This window comes from Saccopteryx bilineata, chromosome 4 (assembly GCF_036850765.1).
Source record: "Saccopteryx bilineata isolate mSacBil1 chromosome 4, mSacBil1_pri_phased_curated, whole genome shotgun sequence".
NCBI classification, from domain to species: Eukaryota; Metazoa; Chordata; class Mammalia; order Chiroptera; family Emballonuridae; genus Saccopteryx; species Saccopteryx bilineata.
Genome location: NC_089493.1, coordinates 290,109,644 through 290,137,428, shown reverse-complemented (window position 1 = coordinate 290,137,428; position 27,785 = coordinate 290,109,644). Strand labels below are relative to the sequence as shown.

The 27,785-nt window shown below is 54.5% G+C and overlaps 1 protein-coding gene and 1 pseudogene across 1 annotated transcript; one reads left to right on the top strand and one right to left on the bottom strand.

Moving 5' to 3' along the window:
* Positions 1-6,428: 6,428 nt before the first annotated feature.
* LOC136335742 (pre-mRNA-splicing regulator WTAP-like) lies at positions 6,429-14,001 on the top strand (annotated as a pseudogene).
* Positions 14,002-15,112: 1,111 nt separating this feature from the next.
* On the bottom strand, positions 15,113-26,240 carry IL9R (interleukin 9 receptor). Its single transcript, XM_066278392.1, has 9 exons — positions 26,213-26,240; positions 21,620-21,721; positions 21,190-21,301; positions 20,884-21,062; positions 20,222-20,367; positions 19,537-19,738; positions 19,074-19,179; positions 17,303-17,387; positions 15,113-15,713 (listed from the first exon to the last, which is right to left on the bottom strand). Exons 1-9 carry the CDS (start codon positions 26,238-26,240, stop codon positions 15,222-15,224), a joined length of 1,452 nt encoding a protein of 483 aa, XP_066134489.1. The 3' UTR covers positions 15,113-15,221.
* Positions 26,241-27,785: the final 1,545 nt, after the last annotated feature.

Here is a 27,785-nt window from a genome sequence, read left to right as displayed (position 1 = left end):
CACGCCCTTTCATGTCCTGACCTCCGACCTACCTCACTGTCCTTGGCCAGCACATCGAAGCTTTCTAGTTGATGATTGTCTGTGTTCCTTACAGTGTAGCCGTAAATACAATACTTTTACCCCTAACAGCCAGAATGGCATGACAACCAACATAAATATCAGACTGGGAATAGTAGTGCTTATCAGCAATTACCTATCACAAGACAACCAGGAGGCATGGCCCCTGGCGCTACTATGTTCTTTGTCCCTTTGTCCTGTCAGTCATTAGTCCCCAAGTTATTCTATTAAAAAAAGAACGGTCACAGGGGTCTGTTAGTGGAGAGCCATCTGCCCAGAATGGCTGGGTCGTCTGTCCCACTCAACCTGATCTTCCCGTAATGACCCCGCAGTGAATTCTGTTATACTCTGTGGAGTGGTTGCTTCAGCTTCCGGTCAGAGGACACCTTCCCATGCGGTGGCCACTGCACCACCACCGGACAATGAGATTTCTTCAAGATTCAAAACTTTTATGTTTCTAAAGAAGCTATCCAAGGCCCTGGCTGGTTGGCTCAGTGGTAGAGCGTCGGCCTGGTGTGCAGAAGTCCCGGGTTCGATTCCCGGCCAGGGCACACAGGAGAAGCGCCCATCTGCTTCTCCACCACCCCCCTCTTTCCTCTCTGTCTCTCTCTTCCCCTCCTGCAGCCGAGGCTCCATTGGAGCAAAGTTGGCCTGGGCACTGAGGATGGCTCCATGGCCTCTGCCTCAGGCGCTAGAGTGGCTCTGAATGCAACAGAGCGATGCCCCAGATGGGCGGAGCATCGCCCCCTGGTGGGCATGCCGGGTGGATCCCGGTCGGGCGCATGCAGGAGTCTGTCTGACTGCCTCCCTGTTTCCAGCTTCGGAAAAATGCAAAAAAAAAAAAATTAAAACTAGAAATGCCTGACCTGTGATGGCGCAGTGGATAAAGCATCGACCTGGGACTTTAAGGTCGCTGGTTCAGAGCCCTAGGCTTGCCTGGTCAATGCACATATGGGAGTTGATGCTTCCTGCTCCTCCCCCCTTCTCTCTCTCTCTCTCTCCTTTCTAAAATGAATAAATAAAATCTTTAAAAAAAAAGAATTAAGAAAAAAGAAAACTAAAAATAACAAACGTCAGCAATGATGTAGAGAAATGGGAACCCTTAAACATTGTTCGTGCAAATATAAAATGGTGCAACATATGCATACAATAGTTTGGAATTTCCTTAAAAGAAATGACCATGTGATTCAACAACTCTACGCCTAAATATATTTCCCCCCAAATTGAATTAGGTATTCAAACAAAAACTTTTACATGAATATTCATAGCAGCACTGTTCACAATAGCCAAAAGGTAGAAACAACTCCAACGGCCATCCATGGGTGAACGAATAAACAAAATGAGGTTAATCCAGATATTAAATCATTCTGCCACGTAAGAAAGTAAAGGAGAATGGCGCAGCCGCTGTGGAAACTCAGTACGGCAGTCCCTCAAAAACAGACACAGAATTAACATGTGACTCAGCAATTCCACTCCAATTCCAACTCCAAAGATTTGAAACCAGGGACTGAAATAGATATTTGTATACCCATATCCATAGAAGCATTATACACAGTAGCCAAAAGCACCCCAAATGTTCACCGATGGATGCTAAGTAAAATGTGGTATATACACAATGAAATATCATTCATCCTTTAAAACTGAGGAAATTCTGCCCTGGCCAGGTAGCTCAGTTGGATAGAGTGTTGTCCCCATATACCAAGGTTACAAGCTCGATCCCTTTTCAGGGCACATACAAGAGCCAGCCAGTGACTGCACAGAATAAATGACACAACAAATTGATGTCTCCCCCCCTCTCTCCCTCCATCTCTCTCCCTACCTCTCTCTAAAAAAATCAATTAAAAAAAAAAAAACTGAGGAAATTCTGACACATAGTACAACATGGATGTCCCATAAAGTCACTATGGTAAGTAAAATAAGACAGTCACAAAAAGACGAATGTTATATGATTCCACTTATATGAGATATCTAGAGAAATCAAATTCATAGACAGAAAGCAGAATGTGGTTGCCGAGGCTAGGGGGCAAGGGTGGGGAGGGAATGAGTGGTTAGTGTTTAATGGATACAGAGTTTCACCTGAGGAAAATAAAAGGTTCTGAAGATGGATGGTGGCCCTGGCCGGTTTGTTCAGTGGATAGAGCGTCAGCCCAGTGTGTGGATGTCCCAGGTTCAATTCCTGGTCAGGGCACACAGGAGAAGCATCCTTCTGCTTCTCCACCCCTCTATTCACTTTCTATCTCTCTCTCATTTCTTTCTTTCTCTCTCTCTCTCTCTCTCTCTCTCTCTCTCCTCCTCCTCCTCCTCCTCCTCCTCCTCCTTCTCCTCCTTCTCCTCCTCCTCCTCCTCCTCCTGCAGCCATAGCTCAATTGGAGCAAGTTGGCCCCAGGTGCTAAGGATGGCCTCATGGCCTCTGCCTCAGGCCTAAGAAGAGCTTGGTTGCTGAGCAATGGAGCAACACTCCAGATGGGCAAAGCGTTGCACTTTTAGTGGGCTTGCTGGGTGGAGCCAGGTCTGGGCTCATGCTGGAGTCTACCTCTGCCTCCTCACCTCCCACTGAATAAAAAAATAATAATAATAAAAGATGGATGGTGTTGATGATTTTGTTAACAATGTAAACATAGTTAATGTCATAGAACTGTATACTGCAAATGGTTTAAATAGTAAATGTGTTGAAATAGATTTAATCACAATGAAAAAACAAACAAGTTAAGTACTGACACACGGTAAGACACGACAAACACTGAAAACATCCTAAGTGAACAGAGCCGAGCAGAAAACCCACCCAGATTGGAATCACCTGGGCACTTTAAACCCATCAGGTTTGTGAAGACAAGGGAAAGTCTTAGGAAAAGTCTCAGAAAAACAGAATCGGACCGCAATGGAAAAGGGCAGGTTCACACGGTCGGGGCGGGGTTAGAGGTGAGGTGGGGCTGTGGACTGGATTAGAAGGTGGAAAGCACAGTAATTTCCTCCTGGGGGTACTGTGGCGGGTCCCTGGGACACCTGTTCTGGATGAAACACCGCAGTACTGTGTGAAATGGCAAATGCGGTAAAATAAATAAATAAATAAATAAAGTAGATAAACTGAGCTCTGGAATCTGAATGAGGAGAGAGAATATTTGGATTGCTCTTATAAATGTCCTGGACATTTGAAATTACTGGGAAGTAAATTACTTTTTGAAACAACCATGTCAATACCATGCCAGAAAATCAGAGAATGACATGAAATTTCATTAGCGAGGCCAAGCCCTAGGCAGACCCAGTTCAGCCAAAGTGGTAGAGCTAATCACACGCGCAGCCATCCCCTTATCGAGAGGCACTGCGGGAAGATTATACAAGCAGCCACCATGTCTGGTTGTCGTGGATAACCTGGGATGCGGCAGACACAGTGGGATTTTTGAATTCCAATTTTCCGCATCACTCCCCCATCCAAAAACTGCTAGAACTAATTAATGCATCCAGTAAATTTGCAGGACACAAAATCAACGTACAAAAATCAGTTGTGGCCCTGGCCGGTGGCTCAGTGGATAGAGTGGTGGCCCAGTTGTATTGGCGTCCCAGGTTCGATTCCCAGTCAGAGCACACAAGAGAAGCAACCAGCTGCTTCTCTCCCCCTTTTCTCCCTCTTCCCCTCCTGCAGCCAGTGACTCAATCGGTTCCAGCGTGGCTCGGGCCACTGAGGATGGCTCTGTTGGAACGCATCAGCCTCAGTTGCTCAAAATCACTCAGTTGTGAGCATGAGCCCCAGACAGGGTTTGCGGGGTGGATCCCAGGTGGGGTGCATGCAGGAGTCTGCCTCACTGTCTCTCCCTCCTCTCACCTGAAAAAAAAATCAGTTTTATTTCTACACATGAATAATGAATTATCAGAAATAGAAATTAAGAAAACAATCCCACTTACAATTGTATCAAAAAGAACAAACAAAACAAGAACAAAATACCTAGCAAGAAATTTAACCAAGGAGGTGAAAGACCTGTACGCTGAAAACGACAAAGCATCGCTGAAAGAAAGGGAAGAAGAAAAGACACAGATAAACAGGGAGATACCTGTGCTCATGGATTGGAAGAATTCATATTGTCAGAACGTCTGGTCTAGCCAGAGTGACCCGTAGACTCAATGCAACCCCGACCAAAATTCCAATGGCATTTTCACAGAAATAGAACAAACAATCCTAACACTTATATAGAACCACAAAGGACCCTGAATAGCCAAAGCACTCTTGAGAAAGAACAAAGCTGGAGGTAGCACCTCCCTAACTTCAAAAGAGATCACAAAGCTAGAGTCACCAAAACAGTGTGGCATTGGCATAAAAACAGCCGCGCAGATTAAACCAAACAGAACAGAGAGCCCGGAAATGAACACGCATCAATGGCACTGGGAACACTGGACAGCCCCTGCAAAAGAAAGCCACTGGACGTTATCTTACACCACACACAAAATAACACCAACAGAAAACCCCACAATTGTCCACATAAAGCTCTTCCTCTGCTGAGTCATTTGAAGACTGATACTCCCGTGGCCCCTCAGCATTTTGAAGCTTCTCCTCACCTTTTCGCCCCTCAGTGGCGCTCCCCAGTGGCTTCTCGGGACACTGAGCTCCTTGTCAACGTCTCTCCCTGATATCCTGAGGAAACAAGACCTTCCTGGGCCTGCAGGAGAAGCCAAGTTCATGGGCAGAATGAACAAGGGCCGCGCGAGTCAAAAAAGCGGGCTCTGACGCCCCCTGCCTGCCGCTGGCGGCGGAGCAATGCAGTTCAGTGGAGGCCAGACCCGCTCTGAGCAGTCCTACTAAATCCATTCAACTTTGGAAATTTAAACTGCAATGAAGCCAAATATCCCATGACTTCTCCAAAAATAGTTAAGGAAAATATTAGTTGGAAACCATAGGGAATGAAGTGACACCAACTTTATGATATACACCAAAATTCACTCAAAACTGTCTATGGACAAATTTAAAATGCAAAACTCTCAAGTATCTTGGAGGAAAACATAAAAGAAAATCTACGCAGCCTTGGCTTTGGTGATGAGTTTTAACACACAACACCAAAGGCCCAGGCCTGACCAGGCAGTGGCACAGTAGATGGAGCGTCAGACTGGGATGCGGAGGACCCAGGTTCGAGACCCTGAGGTCGCCAGCTTGAGCGCGGGCTCATCTGGCTTGAGCAAAGCTCACCAGCTTGGACCCAAGGTCGCTGGCTCCAGCAAGGGGTTACTCAGTCTGCTGAAGGCCCGCGGTCAAGGCACATATGAGAAAGCAATCAATGAACAACTAAGGTGTCGCAACGAAAAACTAATGATTGATGCTTCTCATCTCTCTTCGTTCCTGTCTGTCTGTCCCTGTCTATCCCTCTCTCTGACTCTCTATCTGTCCCTGTAAGAAAAAAAAAAAAAAAAACCACCAAAGGCCCAGTCACTAAAGAAAAAAAAATCAATAATGTGGACCTTATAAAAGTAAACAGTTCTAAAGACAAGCCATATTTGCAAAACACATACCTGATAAAGGATATTTCAGCTCAAAATACACAAAGCACTCTAGAACAACAAAAAAATATATTAAAAATGGGTAAAGCCTGACCAGGAGGTGGCACAATGGATAGAGCATCGGACTGGGTGCTGACGACCCAGGTTTGGAAACTTCAAGGTCACTGGCTTGGGTGCAGGCTCACCAGCTTGAGCACACGGTTGCTGGTTTGAGCATGGGATCATAAACATGACCCCATGGTCGCTGGCTTGAGCAAGGGTCACTAGCTCAGCTGGAGTCCCCTGGTCAAGGCACATAAGAGAAGCAATCAAGAACAACTAAAGTGCCGCAATGAAGAATTGATGCTTCTCACGCCCATTTGCTTCTCCATCCCCCCCCCCCTTCCTCTCTGTCTCTCTCTTCCCCTCCTGCAGCCAAGGCTCCATTGGAGCAAAGATGGCCCGGGCGCTGGGGATGGCTCCTTGGCCTCTGCCCCAGGCGCTAGAGTGGCTCTGGTCGCGGCAGAGCGACGCCCCGGAGGGGCAGAGCATCGCCCCCTGGTGGGCAGAGCGTTGCCCCTGGTGGGCGTGCCAGGTGGATCCTGGTCGGGCGCATGCGGGAGTCTGTCTGACTGTCTCTCCCCGTTTCCAGCTTCAGAAAAATACAAAAAAAAAAAAGAAAGAAAGAAAAGAAAGAATTGATGCTTCTCATCTCTCTCCCTTCCTGTCTGCCTGTCCCTGTCAGTATCTTTCTCACTCACTAAAAAAAAAAAAAAAAAAAAAAAAAAAAAAGAAAGGGTAAAGATCTGAAAAGACACCTGGTTAGAGAAGATACTGAGATAGTGAAAAAAATACTGTAAGGGCAGCCAGATGGATGCAGGCACATCGGGAGGTGACAGGTCGGATTCAGGATGACCAGCGAGTACCCTTCTCCCAAAAAAGTGTCCAACTGAGGGAGTCAGACATCAGCGTTATGGCACGAGATGAGTTAACTTTGAGATAGAAGGAGGACGAAGCCCACGTGCAAGCTTTGGAGGGCAGGCACACCGATCTGAGCTCTAGCGAGGCACCCGGCTTAAGGGAGGCGGAAGAACACCTCAAGCAACAGCAGCACGGGTCTGCACGCGGGGAAAACAGCCGCGTAGTGAGTGCCACCGGCAACCAGGCAGCGTGCACTCCTCAAACGCAGGAGCTTGAGCAAGCCCCTCGGCCGAGCGCTGTCCCCGCGGAGATCAACAACGGTAGACCCCGCGATCACCTTGTCTCTCCTAAAGATAAAACTCGGATAGACGGAAGACAAACTGAACAAGCCCCAAATGAACTGGGGGCCTGGAAGATTACGCCCGGCAGGGAAACAAATCACACTCCCCAGTCAAGGCTTCCCCGACGGTCCCACGACGAGAGAGCTGCGAGACAGCCCATTTCACTCGTTTCCACACCAAGACTCGGACTTTTTGGAAAAAAAAAAAATCTACATTCTTATACTCTTCAGCTTGGAATGGTTAATGTAAAACTTACCAGATGACCCTTGGTTCAGCTTCTTTCTCTGCCCCCACCCCTTGCTTCAGAGGCCTGATGGTGTCGGACCATTCTGAGGAAGTGGCTACCTTCAAAAAATTCCCTTCTCCCTCAGCGGTAGAGCGTTGGCCTGGCGTGCAGGGGACCCGGGTTCGATTCCCGGCCAGGGCACATGGGAGAAGTGCCCATTTGCTTCTCCACCCCCTCCCCTCCTTCCTCTCTGTCTCTTCCCCTCCCGCAGCCAAAGCTCTATTGGAGCAAAGATGGCCCGGGCGCTGGGGATGGCTCCTTGGCCTCTGCCCCAGGCGCTAGAATGGCTCTGGTCGCGGAGGCAGAGCGATGCCCCGGAGGGGCAGAGCATCGCCCCCTGGTGGGCGTGCCAGGTGGATCCTGGTCGGGCGCATGCGGGAGTCTGTCTGGCTGTCTCTCCCCGTTTCCAGTTTCAGAAAAAAAGAAAAAAGAAAAAAAAAATTCCCTTCTCCAACATGTAGACACTGAGAAATGTTTCCCTTGGAAGAAAGGGGAGAAACAGAAGTCTTATTACGTCTGTGGCACACTTTGTCTTCAGACGGTTGGTAGGAACGAAAACCTAGAGATTTAAAATCATGCACTGAACCTTTAAAATTCCAGTAAAATGTAAAAATGGAAGCTGCACCGTTCTTCACCTTGAGCATAGGGACCAAGAGTCACGTGGACCAGTTTCACCAATAAGACTGTGGGCTTCATGACTGTTGTTGAACTTCTTGGTCAAAACTCAAATGACTGACCAGGCGGTGGTGCAGTGGATAGAGCGTCGGACTGGGATGTGGAGGACCCAGGTTCGAGACCCCAAGGTCGCCAGCTTGAGCACGGGCTCATGTGGTTTGAGCAAAGCTCACCAGCTTGGACCCAAGGTCGCTGGCTCCAGCAAGGGGTTACTCGGTCTGCTGAAGGCCCATGGTCAAGGCACATATGAGAAAGCAATCAATGAACAACTAAGGTGTCGCAACGAAAAACGAATGATTGATGCTTCTCATCTCTCTCCGTTCCTGTCTATCCTTCTCTCTGTCCCTATCTATCCTTCTCTCTGACTCTCTCTCTGTCTTTGTAAAAAAAAAATAAAAAATTAAAAAATTAAAAAAAAAAAAACTCAAATGAGGTGAATTTTGCCTTAGAGGGTTTATTTGCTAAGAAACAACGTAATAGTTATAAGAGAATCAAATAATAGATATCAGTACAAGTAGTTCATATATTTAACCATTTACTTTGGGGATCTACATTACTTGAATGAGCCGTAACTCAATGTAGTTTTAATCAATGGTTTGTTCTTTACATAGGTTATTTTTTAGCCGATAAAATTTTTAAATCCACTGGACACAGAAGAATCTCTAAAAGCTACAGGGGATCCTTGGGTTACAACAGTCTCAACATTAGACATTTCAAGCTTAAGACACTCACTCCCATAAAACCTTTAAAAAATTGAGACGTGATTGTTTTGACTTACGCCATTAGCGTCAGGCTTACAGACTACGTGGGTGAACTAGTTTGGTCATGCATGGCTTAGTTGTGTCTTTTTGTTCTAGATTATGATTTTACAACTGTGTTAGGATAGATAAGTGACTTAGGCTAGGGTGTGTTTCGACTTACACCAAAATTCAGGTTATGACACTGTCATAGGAACAAAACTGTGTCTATAACCCAAGGACCCCCTGTATAAAAGCTGCCCTTTTGTGAGGAAAATTTACACGTATAAGGGAACTCTCCATTTTTAAGGGTGTCTCCCTCTCTGTACCAGGAAAGGATGACTAAATTTCAAGAGATTCTTTTCAATGGAGACAGGCCTGAACTTAAATCTTCATAACAACCATATATTGTTTTACTGTGCTTTGCCTCATAACCTGCCTTAACTGGCTTCCCCCACCCAACACCTTTCTTTTGCTTTTAGCTGAATATGGTATCTAAGGTGATAACTTGGGCCGTTTCAGGGAATTACTCAGCTTTCTTGGGTATCTCACTGTATTATTAGTGGGGTGGTAGAAGGGGTTCCTAGCCAAGAACCTAGAAGAATAGAGGGAAATTTTTTTTAAATGTTTCATTTATTCATTTTTAGAGAGAGAGGAAGGAGAGAGTGAGAGAAGAGGGGAGGAGCAGGAAGCATCAACTCTCATAGGTGCCCTGACCAGGCAAGTCCAGGGTTTCAAACTGGCGACCTCAGCATTCCAGGTTGATGCTTTATCCACTGTACAACCACAGGTCAGGCAGAGGGAAAATTCTTTTTCCTCCCCTATACAAGCAATGGAATACTATTCAGCAATAAAAAAGGAATAAACTATCACCCTGTGCAAAGATATATGTGTATATTGCTAAATGAAGGGGCTTATATGAAGAGGCTATCCACTGTCTGACCCCATTTACATGACATTCTGGAAAACGCCAGTCTAGAGATGGTGGTAAATCATGAGGTGGTATAACACAGGGGGTCCAGACCCGGAAGATAGATCTGATGTTGTTGCAAGATCCCAAAGAAACCACCAAGAGGACCAGATGGATTGGACATAGCCTTTATTACTTATATACAGGGGCAGCACTAACGGCAGCAGTTGGTAAAAGTTCTATGCTCTGCTGGGTGGGGTTGCAGTTTAACTAGCAAAGCCCTGGGTGGTTACTCAAATGAAACTCTTTGTGCAAACAAGCAGGTGCGCAGGTAGTAGGGGAAGAGTATGCACCCTTCTGTATTGTTCTTCCTTGATACATACCTGGTGACTCAGTTCCATTGTTCTTAGTAAAACCTTACTTAGAGTTTTACTACCTTCTATCTCATGGCCCACAGTCGGGATCTGTGACCTTCCAGGAGCGGGCAGGGCCATGTCTGGCATCAACCCTACAGGTGGAGGTTTGAAGTATACCATATGATACTTTAGCAACAGATACCTGACGCTATGCATTTTTCAAAATCATGTGGGGTCATGTTGGTGGGAGGTGAGGTAAGGGTAATAAATCATTTCTCCAGGTCTTGAGGACAGCTCTGAGGTCTGCTCTTGCATTCCTCTGTCCAGTTTTATGGAAAAGTAGCAAGGAAGTCATTCCATCTTGGGGCTCAGGAACTAAAACAACTTAGGTCAAGATGTCACTGTTGCCTGACCAGGCAGTGGCACAGTGGATAGAGCATCGGCCTGGGACGCAGAGGACCCAGGTTTGAAACCCCGAGGTCGCTTAAGCGTGGGCTCATCTGGCTTGTGTGTGGGCTCACCAGCTTGAGCACAGGGTCGCTGGCTTGAGTGTAGGATCATAAACATGACTCCAAGGTCACTGGCTTGAGCCCAAAGGTTGCTGGCTTGAGTAAGGGGTCACTGGCTCAGCTGAAGCCCCCCAGTCAAGACACATGAGAAGCAATCAATGAACAACTAAACGGCCACAACAAAGAATTGATGCTTCTCATCTCTTGTCCTTCCTGTCTGTTTGTCCCTGTCTGTCCCTCTGTCTGTCTCTTAAAAAAAAAAAAAGATAACCTAAGAGTGATAGACTGTATTTGCAAGACATATCTCTGATAAGGGTTTAGTATCCAGTTACTAAAGAACTCTTACAACTAAACAACAAAAGAAGAAACAACCCAATTTTTAAAATGGACCAAGGACTTAAATAGACTTTTCTTCAAAGAAGACACACAAACACTTGAAAAGATGCTCAGCATCACTAGCCATCAGGGAAATGCAATCAAACCCATAGTGAGGGACCACTTCAAACCATCAGAACAGCTACTCCCAAACAGACACGCGCTAACAAGAGTTAGCGAGGATGTGGAGAAATCAGAGCCCTACACTCATGATGCAAATGTAAAATGTTGCAGCCACAGTGGAAAACAGTTTGGCAGCTCCTCCCAAGCTAAGCAGAGAACTACCGTATGTTCCGTCAATTCCACTTTTAGAAATATACACAACAGAATTAAAAACAGGTATTCAAACAGTAACCTGTACGTGAATGCTTATAGCAGCACTGTTCCCAACAGGGCAAAGGCGGGCACAACCCAAGTGTCCATCAACAGATGAATGGGTCAACAGAATGTGGCACGTCCACACGGTGGGGTGTCACAGGTGGGGCAGAAGCAAGTTTACAATTGTGAGTACCGGAAACACAGAGTCGACTTATATGTATTATTACTTACTCATTATTGCATTATTTTCCACAGGACTTGTACACCGACTCTTGCCCCATGCTGCATTCAGCCATAACAAGGACTGAAGTGCCAATACTTCCATGTGGGAAGACCTCGGAAACATTTCACCAAGAGGAAGACGCTGACCACAAAACGTCACACACGAGATGATTCCATTTATGTGAAACATCGAGAATAGGGACAGAAAGTAGGTAGATTAGAGATTGCCGGAGGTCAGAGGGAGGACAGACGCTTTCCGGCCAGGGCACAACCTTTCGGAGTGATGAAAATATTCTGGAACTTGATAGAGGTGATGGTTGTACAATATTATGGCGTACTAAATGTCACTGAGTTGTACACATTAAAACAGTCGATTCCAACCTGACCTGTGGTGGCACAGTGGCTAGAGCATCAACCTGGAACGCTGAGGTTCCTGGTTCGAAACCCCGAGGTTTCCAGCTCAAGCTTAGAGTCGCCAGCTTGAACACAGGATCACTGACATGATTCCCACGGTTGCTGGCAAGAAGCCCAAGGTCTTCGGCTTGAGCAAGGGGTCACTGGCTCAGCTTAAGCCCCCCCATCCCATCAAGGCACATACAAGAAGCAATCAGTGAATGACTTTTAAAGTGAAGCAACTACAAATTGACGCTTCTCATCTTCTATCTCCCTCCTCTCACTTCTCTCTCTCTCGCCTCTCTCTCTCTCAAAAAAAGAAGAAAAAAAAAAGCTGATTATCTTATGTGAATTTTACCTCATTGAAAAAAAAAATAGTGCCCTGGTCAGTGGCGTAGTGGATGGAGTATCATCTCGGAGAGCTGAGGTTGCCAGTTCAATCCAGGGCTGCTGGTCCCAAGGGCACTGGCTCAATCCTGAGGATGCTTGCTCGACCCGGAGGTCACAGGTTCTAGCCCCAGTCAGGGCACATATGAGAAGCAGTCAATGGCACAACTACATGGAACAGAAAGTTAATGCTTCTCTCTCTCTCACTCTTCACTAACCTTCTTCTCTCTCTCAAAAAAGAAGGAAGGAAGGAAGGAAGGAAGGAAGGGAAGGGAAGGGAAGGGAAGGGAAGGGAAGGGAAGGGAAAGGAAGAGGAGGGAAGGGAAGGGAAGGGAAGGGAAGGGAAGGGAAGGGAAGGGAAGGGAAGGGAAAGGAAGAGGAGGGAAGGGAAGGGAAGGGAAGGGACGGGAAGGGAAGGGAAGGGAAGGGAAGGGAAGAAGTCAGCCCATGGCATCCTCTTCCCTCTCTGCTTCTTTAGCCTGACGCTCCCAGCAGCTGCCCCACAGTCCAGCCACCTGGGGACTGGCCGGCCACATTTTGGACACTTGTGCTCCAGCCATACTGTCCACTCAACCCCTCAACCCACAAGCAGTGTCTTCAGTCCCTCCGCAGGCCACCTCCTATGACTCGTCCACAGCTGCCCTGCCGTCGTGGCTCCCTCGGCAGGCCTCTCGAGGTCTCCTGCACTTTGCTCTGCTGTACACGGGGTCTCAGCACGTGGTTTCTGGGGGCTGTCTCGTGTCAATGAGGGAAATTAGTGTTTTCTGAGCGCCGCAGTGTGCTGGCATCTTGCTCAGGTGAGCTCACCTACAATCAATCACACCCTACAGCCGCTAGGTGGCGTCCCACTCAAGTTCCAGCCTAGAGTCAAGTCCCCAGGTGCTACCTAGACAAAGTGTGTGAATCAAACGAACACTGTCCCTGGCCACGCAGCAAAGGCGTCTCAGCTGTGGGGGTCCCTTGTCCAATCATGTTGGTGGCCCAGGTCCCACGTGAAGCTGCAGGAGCCCTGCAGAGACTGTTATAAATACACCAGCCTGGGGCTCCCCAGGGGTCGGCCTCAGGAAGTGGATTCGCGGTGGTATTTTTACACTCGGTTAGAGCGGAGGATGCCTGCACCTCTCTTCCGTCCACATCCCTCACGCTCTCTGGGCGCTAGAGATGTATTTTGGGTCCTGTTTCGGTCCTGCTGACCAGGATCCGGCTCGGCGGAGGCTCCCCACGAAACCTCAGGGGCGCCACACGCGCACGCGCGCAAACACACACACACACACACACACACACACACACACACACACACACACACACGGAGGGAAGGGGTGCCTTGCTGAGCCAGAAGGGGTCTTTTCCTTTGCGGCTCTAAGTGCTTTTTCTCCGCCCAGGCCACAGGCGACACCGGAGACACTCCGCTCTGAGAGAGAGAGACAGGCCTCCACTTCATCCTACTTTTCAAACTTCAGCAGTTTTCAAGTCCAGAGCAGTTTTTTCCCCGGCCACCGCCGGGCAGAGGATCCGAGCACCAACCCCAAGCCCAGCGGCCCCGTGGGAAGGGGTCTTCCTCCTAAGGCATCCAGGAGGAGTGAGTGGGGGTGCTGCTCTGGGGGTCCGCTGTGCCGGGAGCCAGCAGGGAGGCGGAGCTCGCTGACAGAGGCAGGGACACTCTGACAGGATGAGTGGCGTTCCCAGAAAGTTCCTGTGTTGAAGTCCTAATCCCCAGTGCCTGGGAATGTGACCTTATATGAAAATAGAGTCTTTTTAGATAACCAAGTTGGGATGAAGTCATTTGGATCAGCCTTAACCCACTATGATTGTGTTGCTATTGGGGCGGGGGGGGGGGGGGGGGGGGCTGGACAGCCACACCCCCACAAGCACAGGAAAACACCTTGTGACGACTGGAGCTATGGTGTCCCGAGCAGAGGAAATACCAGAAGCTGGAGAGAGCCCTGAAAGAGACCTTCCCCAGCATTTTCATGGCCCTGCCGACACCTGGATTTCAGACCTCCAGCTGCCAGGACCACGAGACGACAAAAGTTCTGTCGCTCAAAGCCGCCTGAGGTGCAGCACTTTGTCGAGGAGGCCCTAGGAGGCTGGTTCAGTGACGACTCTCCACCGGCGTGGGGCTCAGAGACAGGGCCCTGCACAGGCCAAGGCGACTGCTGGGTGCTCACTTCCAGCCCTGACTTTGCTACAGTTCTTAGCCTCCTGGGGCCCAGGACAGGAAGAGGACGAGGAGGGGCAGGGCTTGCCTTCAGCTGGAGCGGGTCACTGAGCCTCCACTTTGCTATTCCCAGCCCCAGGCACCCCCAGGACAGGAAGAGGACGAGGAGGGGCAGGGCTTGCCTTCAGCTGGAGCTGGTCACTGAGCCTCCACTTTGCTATTCCCATCCCCAGGCACCCCCAGGACAGGAAGAGGACGAGGAGGGGCAGGGCTTGCCTTCAGCTGGAGCTGGTCACTGAGCCTCCACTTTGCTATTCCCATCCCCAGGCACCCCCAGGACAGGAAGAGGACGAGGAGGGGCAGGGCTTGCCTTCAGCTGGAGCGGGTCACTGAGCCTCCACTTTGCTATTCCCATCCCCAGGCACCCCCAGGACAGGAAGAGGACGAGGAGGGGCAGGGCTTGCCTTCAGCTGGAGCGGGTCACTGAGCCTCCACTTTGCTATTCCCAGCCCCAGGCACCCCCAGGACAGGAGGAGGACGAGGAGGGGCAGGGCTTGCCTTCAGCTGGAGCTGGTCACTGAGCCTCCACTTTGCTATTCCCAGAGCCCAGAAAGCCCCGGAACGGCCAGAGCCACGGCCGGTCGGCAGTGCAGAACAGCCACAGCACGCTCTTAACCTCAGCAGGAGAGATGCCTCAGGAAGGCACAGAAGACATTCAGTCTGGTCACGGCGTCTCAGCTGTGTCCACTGGGCCCGGGTGGGCCCTCCGGGGGGGAGGACAGGAAAGGCTGTGGGGGGCAGCCCCCTTCTCAGGGGAGCCTGGAATGGAACCAGGAAGCAGGGAGAGGAGTGGGGGGGGGCAGGATGTTTAGTGCAGCAGCCCCTCCCCACAGGTGCTGAGGAGAGAGGATAGGAGGGGCCTCCTGCTTCCATCCAGACAGGGCACGTGAGTGGCCTTCTGTGGGAGGTCCAGTTCCAGAAGGGTAAGCTCCAGAAACTTTAGTCCATTGTCCCCACAAGGGACATGCTGCAGCTGGCGGCGTCAGGGCGCCGGAACGTTCAGGACGGAGCCCACTGTCTGCCGAGGACAGGAGGGCAGGGACGCCCCAGAGGTCCTCAGGCAGCCTGTTCACCAGCGTCTTGGACTTGACTGTCTCCAGCTTCCACAGAGCGACCTCCTGGCCGGGCATCCAGGCTCTGCTGGTCACAGGAAGGGCCACAGGCCAAGGCCTGGGTGAGCCCAGAACTCTGCGCGTTTTCTGGGAAAGGCGAGGGGTAGCATCCCCCATAAGAGCCCAGGGCGCAGTAGCTGCCGCTGCTGCCCTCTGACCGTGGGGGAGCTGGCTCGGGGGGGCTCGCGAGGGTCCACTCCTCTTGCGGCAGGTAGGCAGGCGGCTGCCCTCCCCACTCCAGGGCTGCTGGCAACACATCCGCGGGGAGTCCAGCGCCAGTGCCCCCCTCCGCCAGGCCCACGCATGGCCAGGGCTCTGCAGGCTCATAGGTAAGCGATGTAATGGCCTCCCAGACGCTGCACTCCGAGGCTCCTTGTGCGGCACCAACACAGTCCCGGCTCAGCTGCACACCAGCTTTGTGGGCCCCTGTCCAGGTCTGGAACAGAACACGGGGAATCAGGTAAGTTCAGGACTTACCCTGGGAGCGGCTGCCCCTCCTCCTCCAGGAAGCTCCCCTGACACCCTACCCAGAGGCCAAGAAACACCTGTGCCCTGAATGTGGGGTCTTCCCCCCCCAGGTGCCAGCCCAGCCTCCACATAGGACCCTAAGTCCCTTCAGGCCCTCACCACTCTCCTAGCACAGGGTCTGGAGCTCACAGCAGCGGGGCGCAGAGGGTCACAGGGGCCGCAGACCCAGAAATCCTCTGCTGCTGCTCCAGGCACTTTCCGCAGCTACTGAGCTCACCCGGCCCCCGCTCACATCCTGACACATACACCACAGACTGGAGACGCCACTGGAACATGGCAGGCAGACCTGGAGCCCTGCCGTGGGGCCACAGGAGCCCCCCTCTAAAAGGAGGCTGCTCCCTGGCTGAGACCAGGAGTCCCCACGAAATGCACCACACACACCACCACTGCCATCACTGCCAGGCTTCCTGGGAGATCGACCCGGGCTCCAGACCACACAGGGACTCTGTCCCCTGCCAGGGGACCCGGTCAGGGGCAGTTAAAACATTTGTCCCCCTCTCAGCCTTTGTCCTTAGCTGCCTCAGGGGTCTTGTCACATCCTCTGCCTCAGGGAAAGAGGTGGGCTCCACAAAGACAAAGTGCTCAGCTCTAAGCTTCAAATGCTACTTTCTCGGACAGCAATTTTGAAAACCAGGCTCCCTGCTGAGAGTCAGGGGCTGGGCAAGGAAAGCCCCCACCCCCACCCCAACATCAAGAGGAGGGCCCCAGGCAGGGCGGCTCAGTGGATGCCAGGAAGCACTGCCTGCCGGCCTTTGCCCAAAGTGAGAGGCCCAGGAGGGTGGAAACCAGAGACCCCCGTGGGGGTGCCTTGGCCCTGCCCCTCCTCCCGCCAGGGGAGCGTGAACCACTAGTCCAGCAGGGAGGAGAAAGGTCCACAGACGCGCCCTCCAGGTTGCCCTATGGAAGCCCACCAGGGTTCCACCAAGGGGAAACGCAGTCCGCTCGCCTGCCCAGGCGCCAGCCTGCTGCCCAGGGTGACCGGGAAAGGCCAGACAGCCCCCAATTGGCCACCAGAGCAGTAGCCCAGGGGCCAGTGAAGGCCTCAAGGACAGTTCAAGCACGAGACGCTCCCCACACCCACACAGCCGCCAGACAGACAGGGACTCCTTCAGAGATAAAGAAAGAGCCAGACGTGGGCAGCGCAGACGGCCTCGTCATTTGTACCTTGAACTGACCATCTGTCAAAGAGGCTACTGCAGACCAGAAGAGATAGATAATGTCATGAGAAAGTTTACTTTTTTTCCCCCATCAACAGTAGAATTAGAGACATGAGAATAAAAAGAAATGAGTAATAGAAAATAAAGCTAATTTTTTTTTTTGCCCCTTTGAGACACAGTGTGTAAATTTAAACTCACTATATGTACCAAAAATACTCAAAGCACATGAAAGGCCCCCCGTGCTCACCCAAGCCTTGCCTGGAGCCCACATCCTGAGCAGGCCAGTGATCTGGGCACCCCCGGCCCCGGCCCCACCCCCCACCGCGGCCAGCACACGCACCTGGAAGTTCCCCCTGTGCACGCTGTAGAGAGGCTGGAAGAAGGCCACCGGGGAGGGCACGTCCTGGCAGAAGGTCCTCTTCACCCTGAGGCCGGGAGAGGACAGTCAGGGGCCAGAGCGGTAGGGGGCCCCCCAGACCCACCCCCAGGAAGCGCCAGTCCCTGCAGCAGCTCAGCTGTCTTCCTACCAGCAGGTGACCAGCTCTGCCACACCCATGCTGCTGCCACGCCCTCTCCTCTCACCAGGTCCAAACCTGCTCTCCGGGGAAGACCCAACACCACCTGGCACCCTGTGGCCCCCCTTACTGATGACCCCGTGGAACTGATTTATACCGAGACATGGGTCCTTTGGGGGTGGGTTGTGACAGTGAGTTCAGGAGTGGGGTAACCAGCTGTGACCTCAGCCCACAGAAGGCAGCACCTGCAGGAACCCCAGCTCTGTCATTATGAGCAGGTAGGTGGCAACTGCCTCCTCCTCCTGACTTCTCCCTGAGCACCAGGTCTACCTGCCCTGGCCCACGGGTCCTCCTACAAGGATATGGCACAGGCTCCAACTTTACCAACCTCCCCTGGGGCCTGGAGCCTCTAGTTCCCCCATGCAGGGGTGACAGCAGGAGTCACTGGTCCCCTCCTCTGCCCACTTGTGCCCTCAGTTTCTCCTCCTAAGACCCTAGTAAGTTCCTCCCCTTTGCTCTCTCTTTGCCTCTCTTGCTGGCTCAAGCTGAACTGCCTCTTTCTGGACACCACCCCGGCCTCTTAGCAGACCCTCCCAGCCCCTGGTACCTGAACAATCCATTTTCAAAATATAAAGCAGGCCCTGGCCATTTGGCTCAGCGGTAGAGTGTCAACCTGGCATGTGGAAGTCCTGGGTTCGATTCCCAGTCAGGGCGCACAGGAGAAGTGCCCATCTGCTTCTCCACCCCTTCCCCTCTCCTTCCTCTCTGTCTCTCTCTTACCCTCCCGCAGCCAAGGCTCCATTGGAACAAAGTTGGCCCGGGCACTGAAGATGGCTCCATGGCCTCCACCTCAGGCGCTAATATGGCTCTGGTTGGCAGATCATGTCACATACTGTTTAACACGTTTCATGAGCTCTCCTTTGCTCCAAGGACAAGCGTGGCAGTGGCCTCTACCTTCTCGGCCCGGCCCACCAGACCTGCCCGGCAACCAGCTTCCTCCCCACTCAGGACCCCGCTGCTCTCTTCCCCCGGCCTCCCCTCCCCCTCCCTGCCACATGTCACACCTGACCAGTCTCCTGTGGCCCCTCCTTGATGAGGCCCTCTGCCCTCTCATATCACCTGACGTGCGTGATGACTTATTTCAGGAGGCCCTTGTGTCCACCTTGCTCTCTGTGGTGTCCACCCAGCTAAGAACTGGGTCCTAGGCACACCAGATGCCCCAAACCATATTTTCATAAAATGTGTTAACCGGTGAGCAAACCACCAAGCACCTCCAGAGGCTGGAGACAAGGGTCTCAGGTGACTTGGTCCTGGTGCCTTTGGGTCTCTCCTCAGCTCCTCAGGGTCACACTGCTCCTCCCAAACCTGGCAACTTGGAAACTCCCCACTGGCCCAAGGCAGAGGCTCGCAAACCCCACCCCGTCCAGGACCCGATGGTGGGAGGGGAGGGGCGCAGGGGTTGGGTCCTGGTCCCGCCCCTGGCGCCCCAGCGACCTTCCACACTGACATGCACGCACATCCGCGTGCACACACAAACACACACACGTACCATAACACATCTAGATGCACAGCCACACACACCTGGGTGTTACCAACCTGGGTGACAGCTTGAACAGGAGGTAGGTCAGGCTGCTCAGCAGAAGAAAGACAGACACAGCGACCAGGGTGCTGTTGGGCTGTCCCAAAGGTGAGACGAGGAGGCCTGTGAGCAGGAAGGGCTCAGAGCTGTGAGCAGCCTCAGCACCAGGATGGCCTCCAAACCCACCTGGCAGACCCCGACGAGTGCCTTGGGCCGACACGGAACCTGCAGTGGGCCTTGGAGGCTCGTGCCGTGCCTGCTCAAGCAGCGTCCGGGTCCGCGAGCCTCGGGGTACCTCTGTGCAGAGGGCCAGCGTCCCTCCCGCACCCCCTCCCTGACTTCTGGTCCTGGCAGCCTCCTAACACTGGCCTCTGCCTCCGGGGCAGGGTGGTCAGCGGCGTGGCTGCCACAGGGTGGGTCCCAGGAAGTGAAAGGGTGGGAGGGGGCAGCGAACAGGGGCGGGCGGCCACAAGTGCCCACCTTGTCCCCGGGGAGAGGGGAAGCCCACGGGCCGGCTCCACTCGCTCCAGTGGCCCTCGTAGCGCTCCTCCTCTGAGACATCATCTCCCAGGGCGGCCATCTGCACACGCAGTCGGGCCTCATAGCTGCAGCCAGAGTCCAGTTCCACAGCTTCAAGGCTGAGCCAGGTCACCCCCACAATGTGACCCCTGTGCTGAGCCTGCTACGGGGGGGCAGAGGACAGTTAGCAAGGTGAGGCGGGGTCTGTCAGCGCGTAGCACACACGTGAGCATGTGCACACACAGCACACACACGCCCCACCCTCCCTACCCTCATACCCATAGGCACCCCTTGTGAGCACTCCTAGACATAAACACACATATTCATGCACACGCGGGACCACTCACCATGCTTGCACACACATACACAGTCACGCACAGGCACCCTCACCAGCAGACAGAACTGTGTGCACACACATACAAACACCCGTGCATGCTTGCACACACACACAGTCACGCGCAGGCACCCTCTCCAGCAGACAGAGCTGTGTGCACACACATACAAACACCCGTGCATGCTTGCACACGTGGTCCCCCCCCCCCCCCGTCTCATAATTTCACGTTGCAGTCTCCCTGTGTGGGACGAGGGGTGGCCCTGGGCTGCTGTCCCCAGGAGAGAGGCCCCGAGGGGTCAGCCCAGGCGGTACCTCCCAGGCCTCCTCCCGCCTCTTGAAGGCCAGCTCGTAGCTGAGCAGCGAGGCCAGGGGCTCCAGGGCGGGATCGATGCTCCAGCTCAGGACACAGGAGTCCGAGCTGACGTTGCTCTGCAGGTCAAAGGGCGGGTCCAGCTTCACTGAAACAGAACGAGGCCTCGTGAGCATGTGCCTGTCCACACGCCCAGGCCTGGCGGTCGGGAAGACTCCTGGGAGGTCGTGGTCAAGGTCCTCTCAGACCAGGGCCCCAGCTGGGAGGCTGATCCAGAGACACCCCAACTGAGTCGGGACAGCCCCGACCTCTCCCAGCCCCGGAGCAGAGCCGACACGGCCATTCTCAAGGCTTGCCCTCCCTTTCCTCCACGGCTGCCGCTGGAGGGGGCCCACTGTCCGGCTGGGCTCCTCCCTGCTGGGACTGAAGTGCCCTTCAAGTGACTCCAGCTGTAGCCTGGGCCCCAAGTGGACGCCCCGGCATCTTCATTGTCCTTTCAAACCCACCCCCTCCGGCCACCGGTGGACGTCCCCTCCAGGCCCAGCCTGAGCAGAGCCCTGAGTCTGAGCGCTCATGGGCCCAGGGACGCCCGGCTGCAGGGCCCTGCCCCCAACACCCAGGCGGCCGGGAGGTTTCCAGCCGAGACGCCCCAGCCGGGTCTCACCATGCCTCCGGGGCAGGTACTGGGGGTCCACCAGGCTGACTTGTTCCTTCCCGGAGATGAGACGGTGCAGGGTGATGGTGAAGTTGTCGGAAGGCACAATGACCTCCTCGGGCGGCAGCTGCACGGTGCACGCGCCCGCCCGGAGGACACACCTGTATTTGTTGCTCGGCGGGTAGTTGCTAGAAAGGGCACGTGTCAGCGCTCAGAAGCTGCCACCGCACCAGCCTAGCCCCTGCGGCTGCCGTCACGGGGCCCCATCCCTCACCCCTGCCCTCTGCCCGGGTGGGCCGGGCCCTTCCGCCTCACCTGGTGAAGAGGAGCCAAGGGCCGGGGTCCTGGCCCAGCTGTGGGGCAGACCAGTGGCAGTCGATCCTGAGGATGTTGTTGTTGAGGCAGGTGAAAGTCCCAGCCTCGGGCCCTGGGAACAGTGACCATGGGGAGCCCACAGTGGCTGCTTCAGGGTGGGGAGGGGGGGGGAGGATCTGGAAGCTGACACCCTAACAGGGTAGTCCCCAAAGAATGATATTATACCAGGGGCCCTCGTCCAGGGCAGGGTTGGGAGACCTGGAGGACGATGGCACCCATGGCAGCAGGGTGGGCCTGGAGTCCAGGCTGGTCCCTGGAGGACGGGTCCTAGCATAGCTCGGGCCAAACCTCCCCCCCCCTGTGAGGTTTGCCAGAGGACAGCCCTGCCCCCCTCACGTCCCCCACCTCACGCAGACCCCGGCGCCCTCACCTCCTCCTTCCCCTGGCGCCGAGACTCCTAAGCCAACCCAGGTGCAGACCAGGAGCCAGGCGCCCATCCCACGCATCAGGGCCTCACTGTCCAAGGTCCAGCCTGCAAGAGATGGAGCTGAGGGGCTCTGTGTGAGGAGCAGCCGGAGGGATGCTCCCCACCAGATTCCCAGCAGGGTGCTCGGATCCCGTCACCACCTGCACACTCCCCGTGTCCGTGCGAGCTGTGAGAGGTTGGCACCAAGCTGCACCAATAAGCAACCAAAGCTCAGACAAGTCAGTCTGCCCGACAAAGACTCGTGGCGACAGCGTCCCAGAGGGGACCCTCACACTCGGACCTCAGGGTTCCGGAGTCTGAATCAGCGACGCGTCTGAGTCTGCCTGGTGGCCTCCTCTCTGTGCAGACACAGTGTCCTCTGCCAGCCCGGCCTCCTGCCCCCGGGCCCGGGTCCTAGCCTGACCTCCTCGGTGTGTCACATCCCGTGCTGACCCCTGGGCCCGGGTCCTAGCCTGACCTCCTCGGTGTGTCACATCCCATGCTGACTGTGTACCGTGCATTATCCACTGGGATTCCCACAAGACTTGTGAGGCAGAAAGACTGTCCCCCGTTCACCACCCAGGAAGGGGAAGTGCCCCGTCAAGGGTCACACAGCTAAAACGTCCAACGTAGCCTGTCCCCTTTCTGTCTCCTCAGTCGGACCTATGCCGGCGATCTGCCGCAGGAAGGCGGAGAGGGACGGCAGAGGGCTGTCCACGCGACAGAAGGCCCTTCCTAGACTCTCTGTCACAGCCCTGTTTGGAGGTGCTGGCCCAAGCCCCGGCCCCCTGGGGGAGACAGGGGCTGGCTGGGTGTTAGGAAGTGTGTGTGTGGGGGGGGTGCACGCAGGGAAAAGGCTGATGCCCTGTCACCCCATTTGCAGCTCCAGATGTTGCACTGATAGCTCCTAAGCAGGAAGCAGGGTCAGCCTGGTTATGCAAGCCTGATGGGTGATAAGGAGGCAAAAAATATGTCAACGTACACACAGACGTGCACACAGACCTCAGCACACACTCACACCCAGCAGCAGACAGCACTCCAGCCCCGCCCCACGTCCCCAGCAGACTAAGATCAGGAAGACCCCACCCTTCCCTAGAATGAAGCAGCACCTGGCCCCACAGGCCACGGCCTCTGTCCCCTCCTGCAGCCATTACTAGACGGGGAGCAGCCCAACAACAGCTCCCTCTCTGTCCCTCTCTGGGCGTGTGCAGGCAGGATGGAGAGAGCCCCCGGACCTGGCGGAGCTCGGGCACAGCAGGCCCAGGCCGCAGGGCGGAGGGATAGCTGCATCCGTGCAGAAGAAGCTGGCCTAGGAGCAGATGGCTCAAGAGCATGATGTGGGGTGGCCCCAGGGGCAGCAGGCCCCAGCGGCGGGGACCCACCAGCAGCGAAGAGTTGAGCAGGATCACCCTGTGGGGGTGGTCCTTGTTTTTCCTCTGCAGAGGTCACTCCTGTCTATACCTAGGGAGCTGGGAGGGTGGGGCCCGGGGCCCCCACCTTCCTACAGATGAGGAAACTGAGGCCGAGAGACCGGGGACTTGCCCAGTACTTGGCACCTATCACCTCTGTTCTCGGTTCCCAGGCAAACCTGTGAGTTACCAGCTCCCCGGGGCAGCACTGGTCTCTCTCTCAGGGCTCCTCAGGCGCAAGGAGGAAACTCACTGAGGCAGGGCAACCCTGTCCTACAGACAGACGCTGGGCAGGGTGGCGCAGAGCCCCACCTGCATACTCCCCGGTCCTGTAAGCAGCATCGGACAACCAGGGAGACCTAACCACGGCTAAGACAACACCGTCTCGGATGGCTGTGAGCAGCAGGGGCCAGTGCCTGCTCCTTTGGGACAGAGCAGCCCCCTAACACCTGTAGTCATACCCGGGAGCCTGGCTGACATCACCACCCCGTGCTGCCCCTCCCCCGTCAGGCCTGTGGACGCAGCCACCAGCCCACAACCATTCCAGCCCTTCTCAGAACCCCATCTCCTCCTCCATTATAGCCTCGGAGTCACGGTCAGCTTGCCTGCCATGATTTCCTGGCCCATCCCAAAGTCACGGGCTGCCTTGCGGCTGGATCCTGGCCTCAGGGCCCACGGATGGACGCTACCAGACCGGGGCTGGTCTCCACACAGACTCAGTCCCTGGCCTCCCTGGCCCTCCCTCCCTGCGCACTCACCTGAGGCCGGGTGGAGTCCCAGGCCAGAGCAGGCAGGCCCGCCGCCACCGGGGCCCACCATGGGGGTCCTGGTGCCTTGCAGCACACCCTCCTGGGTCGGCTTCGCGCTAATCACTGCATCTACTCACTGTCCCCGTTTGCAGTCTATTTTGTATTTTTTCAAGAGAAGGGAGTGACATCCTGTTACTCTCCCGCCCACCCAAGCAGCGGGCAGACACGGAGGTGAATGAGATGAAAGTGGCTAATTAAATGGACACGTCTTCTGTCTTCTCTCTGCTGGGGAGGAGGAATGAATTCGGACCCTGGCTCCTCAAATGCAGCCAGAACTGGGGGACATGGGGCCTGAAACGGGAGCAGAAGCCAGCTCTCTGTGTGGGCCACGTCTGGCACCGGCGGGCACCGCAGGTGCTCTGGGCAGAAAGCCCGTGAGGACGCGAGGACGTGAGGACGCCGTGATTCCTATGGGGGGTGCACCGCGCAGGGGCAGGGCAGGGAGCGGGGCAGAGCAGAGCGCTGCTGTGAGCCCAGAGAGGCTGCAGAGAGGGCTGGAGGGGGACGGTGCCCCGGGGAGCACTTGGCACACCCTTCTTAAGAGCGGCGAGGGGAGGGGCAGCTCCCTCTGGGAGCGCGTGTCTGGGGGACAGGGACACAGCCCGGGAGCTCCGGGCGAGGTAAGGGCTGGAGCCGGGCTCCAGGCAGACAGGGGCGCAGGGAGAGAGGCACTCGGGGCGTGGGAGGAAGAGGACTGAGGGTGGAAGTCAGAGGAGCTCGGAGAGGTGGAGGGAGCCCCGGGAGCTCGCGCGGGGCCCTGCCAGACTGCTCTACAACCCTGTGCTTCCCAAGATGACCTCCTGGCCTCTCTCTCGCCGTCCCCTCTGTCCTGCTTCCTTCCCGGTAACATGCCTCTTCCTCCATGAAGCCCTCCCTGAGCGCCCCAGTCTGCCTCCCCAGCCAGACCGACAGGAGCGGGGAGGCAGGGAGCAGCTTTGGATAAGAGCTTGATAAGGGTGTTGACACGGTTCTCCTTGGGGGTCTCGGAGATGAAATGGGGCGACACACACGCCTCCTCTGCAGCTCCCCCTCTCCGGTAGCCCTGGCTGCCCCTCTGCGCTCCCGACCTTGGATTCCCCAGGGCAAGAGCCCGATTTCTGTTGTGCCCCCTGCACCCGCCTAAATGCTTAAGACACGCATCTTGAAGTCCCTGCCGAAGCCGCCCTGGCTTCTAGCTAATGTTAATGCTCTGGGCACCAGGGATGGGTGCTCAGGGCCTGACCTGAGCAAGAACCTTCTCCTCCCCTTCCTCTGCTTGGCTGCCCTCCTCCTTCCGGAATCCCACCCTCACCAGCTGCCCACCCACAGCCCCAGGGGGGGAATCTCCCCAGACTCCCAGCAACTCTTCTGTCCTCAAGTCCCCCAAAGCCGAGGGCCTGAACCTCCTCGCCACCTGTGGCCGTCACAGCTGCGACTGTCTGGTCCCAGAGTGCCCACGTGCACTCACTCAGCCTGAGGAAGGTAGTGCCCCTGCCCTGGGCCAGCACTCAGCCCGAGGAAGGTAGTGCCCCTGCCCTGGGCCAGCACTCAGCCCGAGGAAGGTAGTGCCCCTGCCCTGGGCCAGCACTCAGCCCGAGGAAGGTAGTGCCCCTGCCCTGGGCCAGCACTCAGCCCGAGGAAGGTAGTGCCCCTGCCCTGGGCCAGCACTCAGCCCGAGGAAGGTAGTGCCCCTGCCCTGGGCCAGCACTCAGCCTGAGGAAGGTAGTGCCCCTGCCCTAGGCCAGCACTCAGCCTGAGGAAGGTAGTGCCCCTGCCCTAGGCCAGCACTCAGCCTGAGGAAGGTAGTGCCCCTGCCCTGGGCCAGCACTCAGCCTGAGGAAGGTAGTGCCCCTGCCCTGGGCCAGCACTCAGCCCGATGAAGGTAGTGCCCCTGCCCTGGGCCAGCACTCAGCCTGAGGAAGGTAGTGCCCCTGCCCTAGGCCAGCACTCAGCCTGAGGAAGGTAGTGCCCCTGCCCTAGGCCAGCACTCAGCCTGAGGAAGGTAGTGCCCCTGCCCTGGGCCAGCACTCAGCCTGAGGAAGGTAGTGCCCCCTGCCCTAGGCCAGCACTCAGCCTGAGGAAGGTAGTGCCCCTGCCCTAGGCCAGCACTCAGCCCCTCCCTCTGGCTCTGGAAATGACAACCCGCCATCCTACGGTCAGCGTTGCTAATCTGCCACCTCCGGAAGATGCACACGGCGAGGACACCAGAGAAGATAAGACTAGATGCCCCACTACAAAGGTTGGTTCGTCCACAGGCTCTCTCTGGGGCTCCGGGGAGGTGGGCTGCCCGCCTGTCCGTCCAGGTCTCTCTGAAGCGCACGCTGACCTAAGTGGTTAGAAAGTTGCAATGACAGACTTACCTTCCCAGATGCGTCTGCCCAGTCCCATGGCAAGGAGCGTTCCTGCGCTCAGAGCAAAGCCCCTCAGTGATTGAGGAGATAAGCACCAACCAGCGACGTGAGCCTCGCACAGCAGGCTGACAGAGGCCGCCCACATCTGAAACCACCAGCGAGCGAGCCTGTCGCAAAGCAGCTGTTCCTGGCGGGGCTGAGAGGTGACTGTCACCACTAATCATAAACCCAAGACTCAGGAGGTGGGAAAACGTTCGTTCCCCATGATACTCGAGGTTGCTGTGGACTTTGGGGACTTGTCCGTTGGTGGATGGGTGGATGAGCGTCTGTGGAATGTCTCCCAAGGAACACGACTGAGATGCAACAAATTAGTCCCAGGAGGCGAGGACCTTGAGCAGGCGCGGCGCCACAGGCCTCACCCCCCTTCGAGGCTTTTCTGAGACCAGAAGATCAGATTGCTCTCCCGCTAAGGCAATCTGTGAGCCATCGGGGCTAGAGAGGGTGCTAAACATAAAACAGGGCGGGTTCAGCTAAAGAAGAGCAAACAGTACAGAAGGAAATAAAAAGTGGGAGTCGCCTTTATCTCTCCCCCAGAGGTAGCCCCCGTGAGAAGGGAGGCACAAGTCACGCCAGACACTTTTAAGATCAACGGCACATCTTTATTTATTTATTTGATTGATTTTAGAGATGAAAGGGGAGAGAGAAAGAGAAAGAGAGACAAAGACATCGGTTTGGCCCTGGCTGGATGATAGCTCAGTTGGTTAGAACACTGTCCCAATCCTCAGAGGTTGTGGATTCGATCCCTGGTCAGGGCACACATGAGAAGCAACCGAAAAATGCACACCATAGAGTGGAACAACAAGTGCTTCCCTTCCCCTTCCCTCCTCTCTCCCTTCTTCTCTCTGGATCTCTAAAAATCAACAAAAATTAAGCCCTGGTCTGATAGCTCAGTTGGTTGGAGTGTCACCCCGGAGTGAGGAGGGTTGCCAGTTCGATTCCCCTGTCAGGGCACAGACAGGAGCAGCTGATGTTCCTGCCTCTCTCAAGAAAAAGAAAAAACAGAGAAGAAACATCAATGTATTGTTCCACATTATTTATGCAACATTAGCTGATTCTTGTATGTGCCGTGATCGGGAACTGAATCCAGAACCTTGGTTTATAGGGATGACACTCTAACTAACGGAGCTACTCAACCAGAGCTCAAGTGCCCGTTTTTAATGGGCTCGTACTGTGCTCTGAGCTTCACAGCCTCCTTGTTTCTCTGGCTATTTTCAGCACTTTTCTAGGTCAGCACAAAAACCAATTTCTTGTCTCTAATGGTCATAACAAGCTATGGTTTCATAATCTTGCCAATAGCCATTTGGATTGTTGCCTATATATGCTATTTTAACTTTTATTGAAATGTAATTGACATATAACAGTACATTAGCTTCAAGTGTATATATACTATTTTAAATGAAGTGGCAAACAATTCTGGGCATGGGTCTTTAATCCCCAGAATAAATACTTCTGTACAAAAATTCTGCTAGAGATAGAATTGTAGGTCTAAGGTTCAGCATTTTAAAATATCAGTACGTACTGC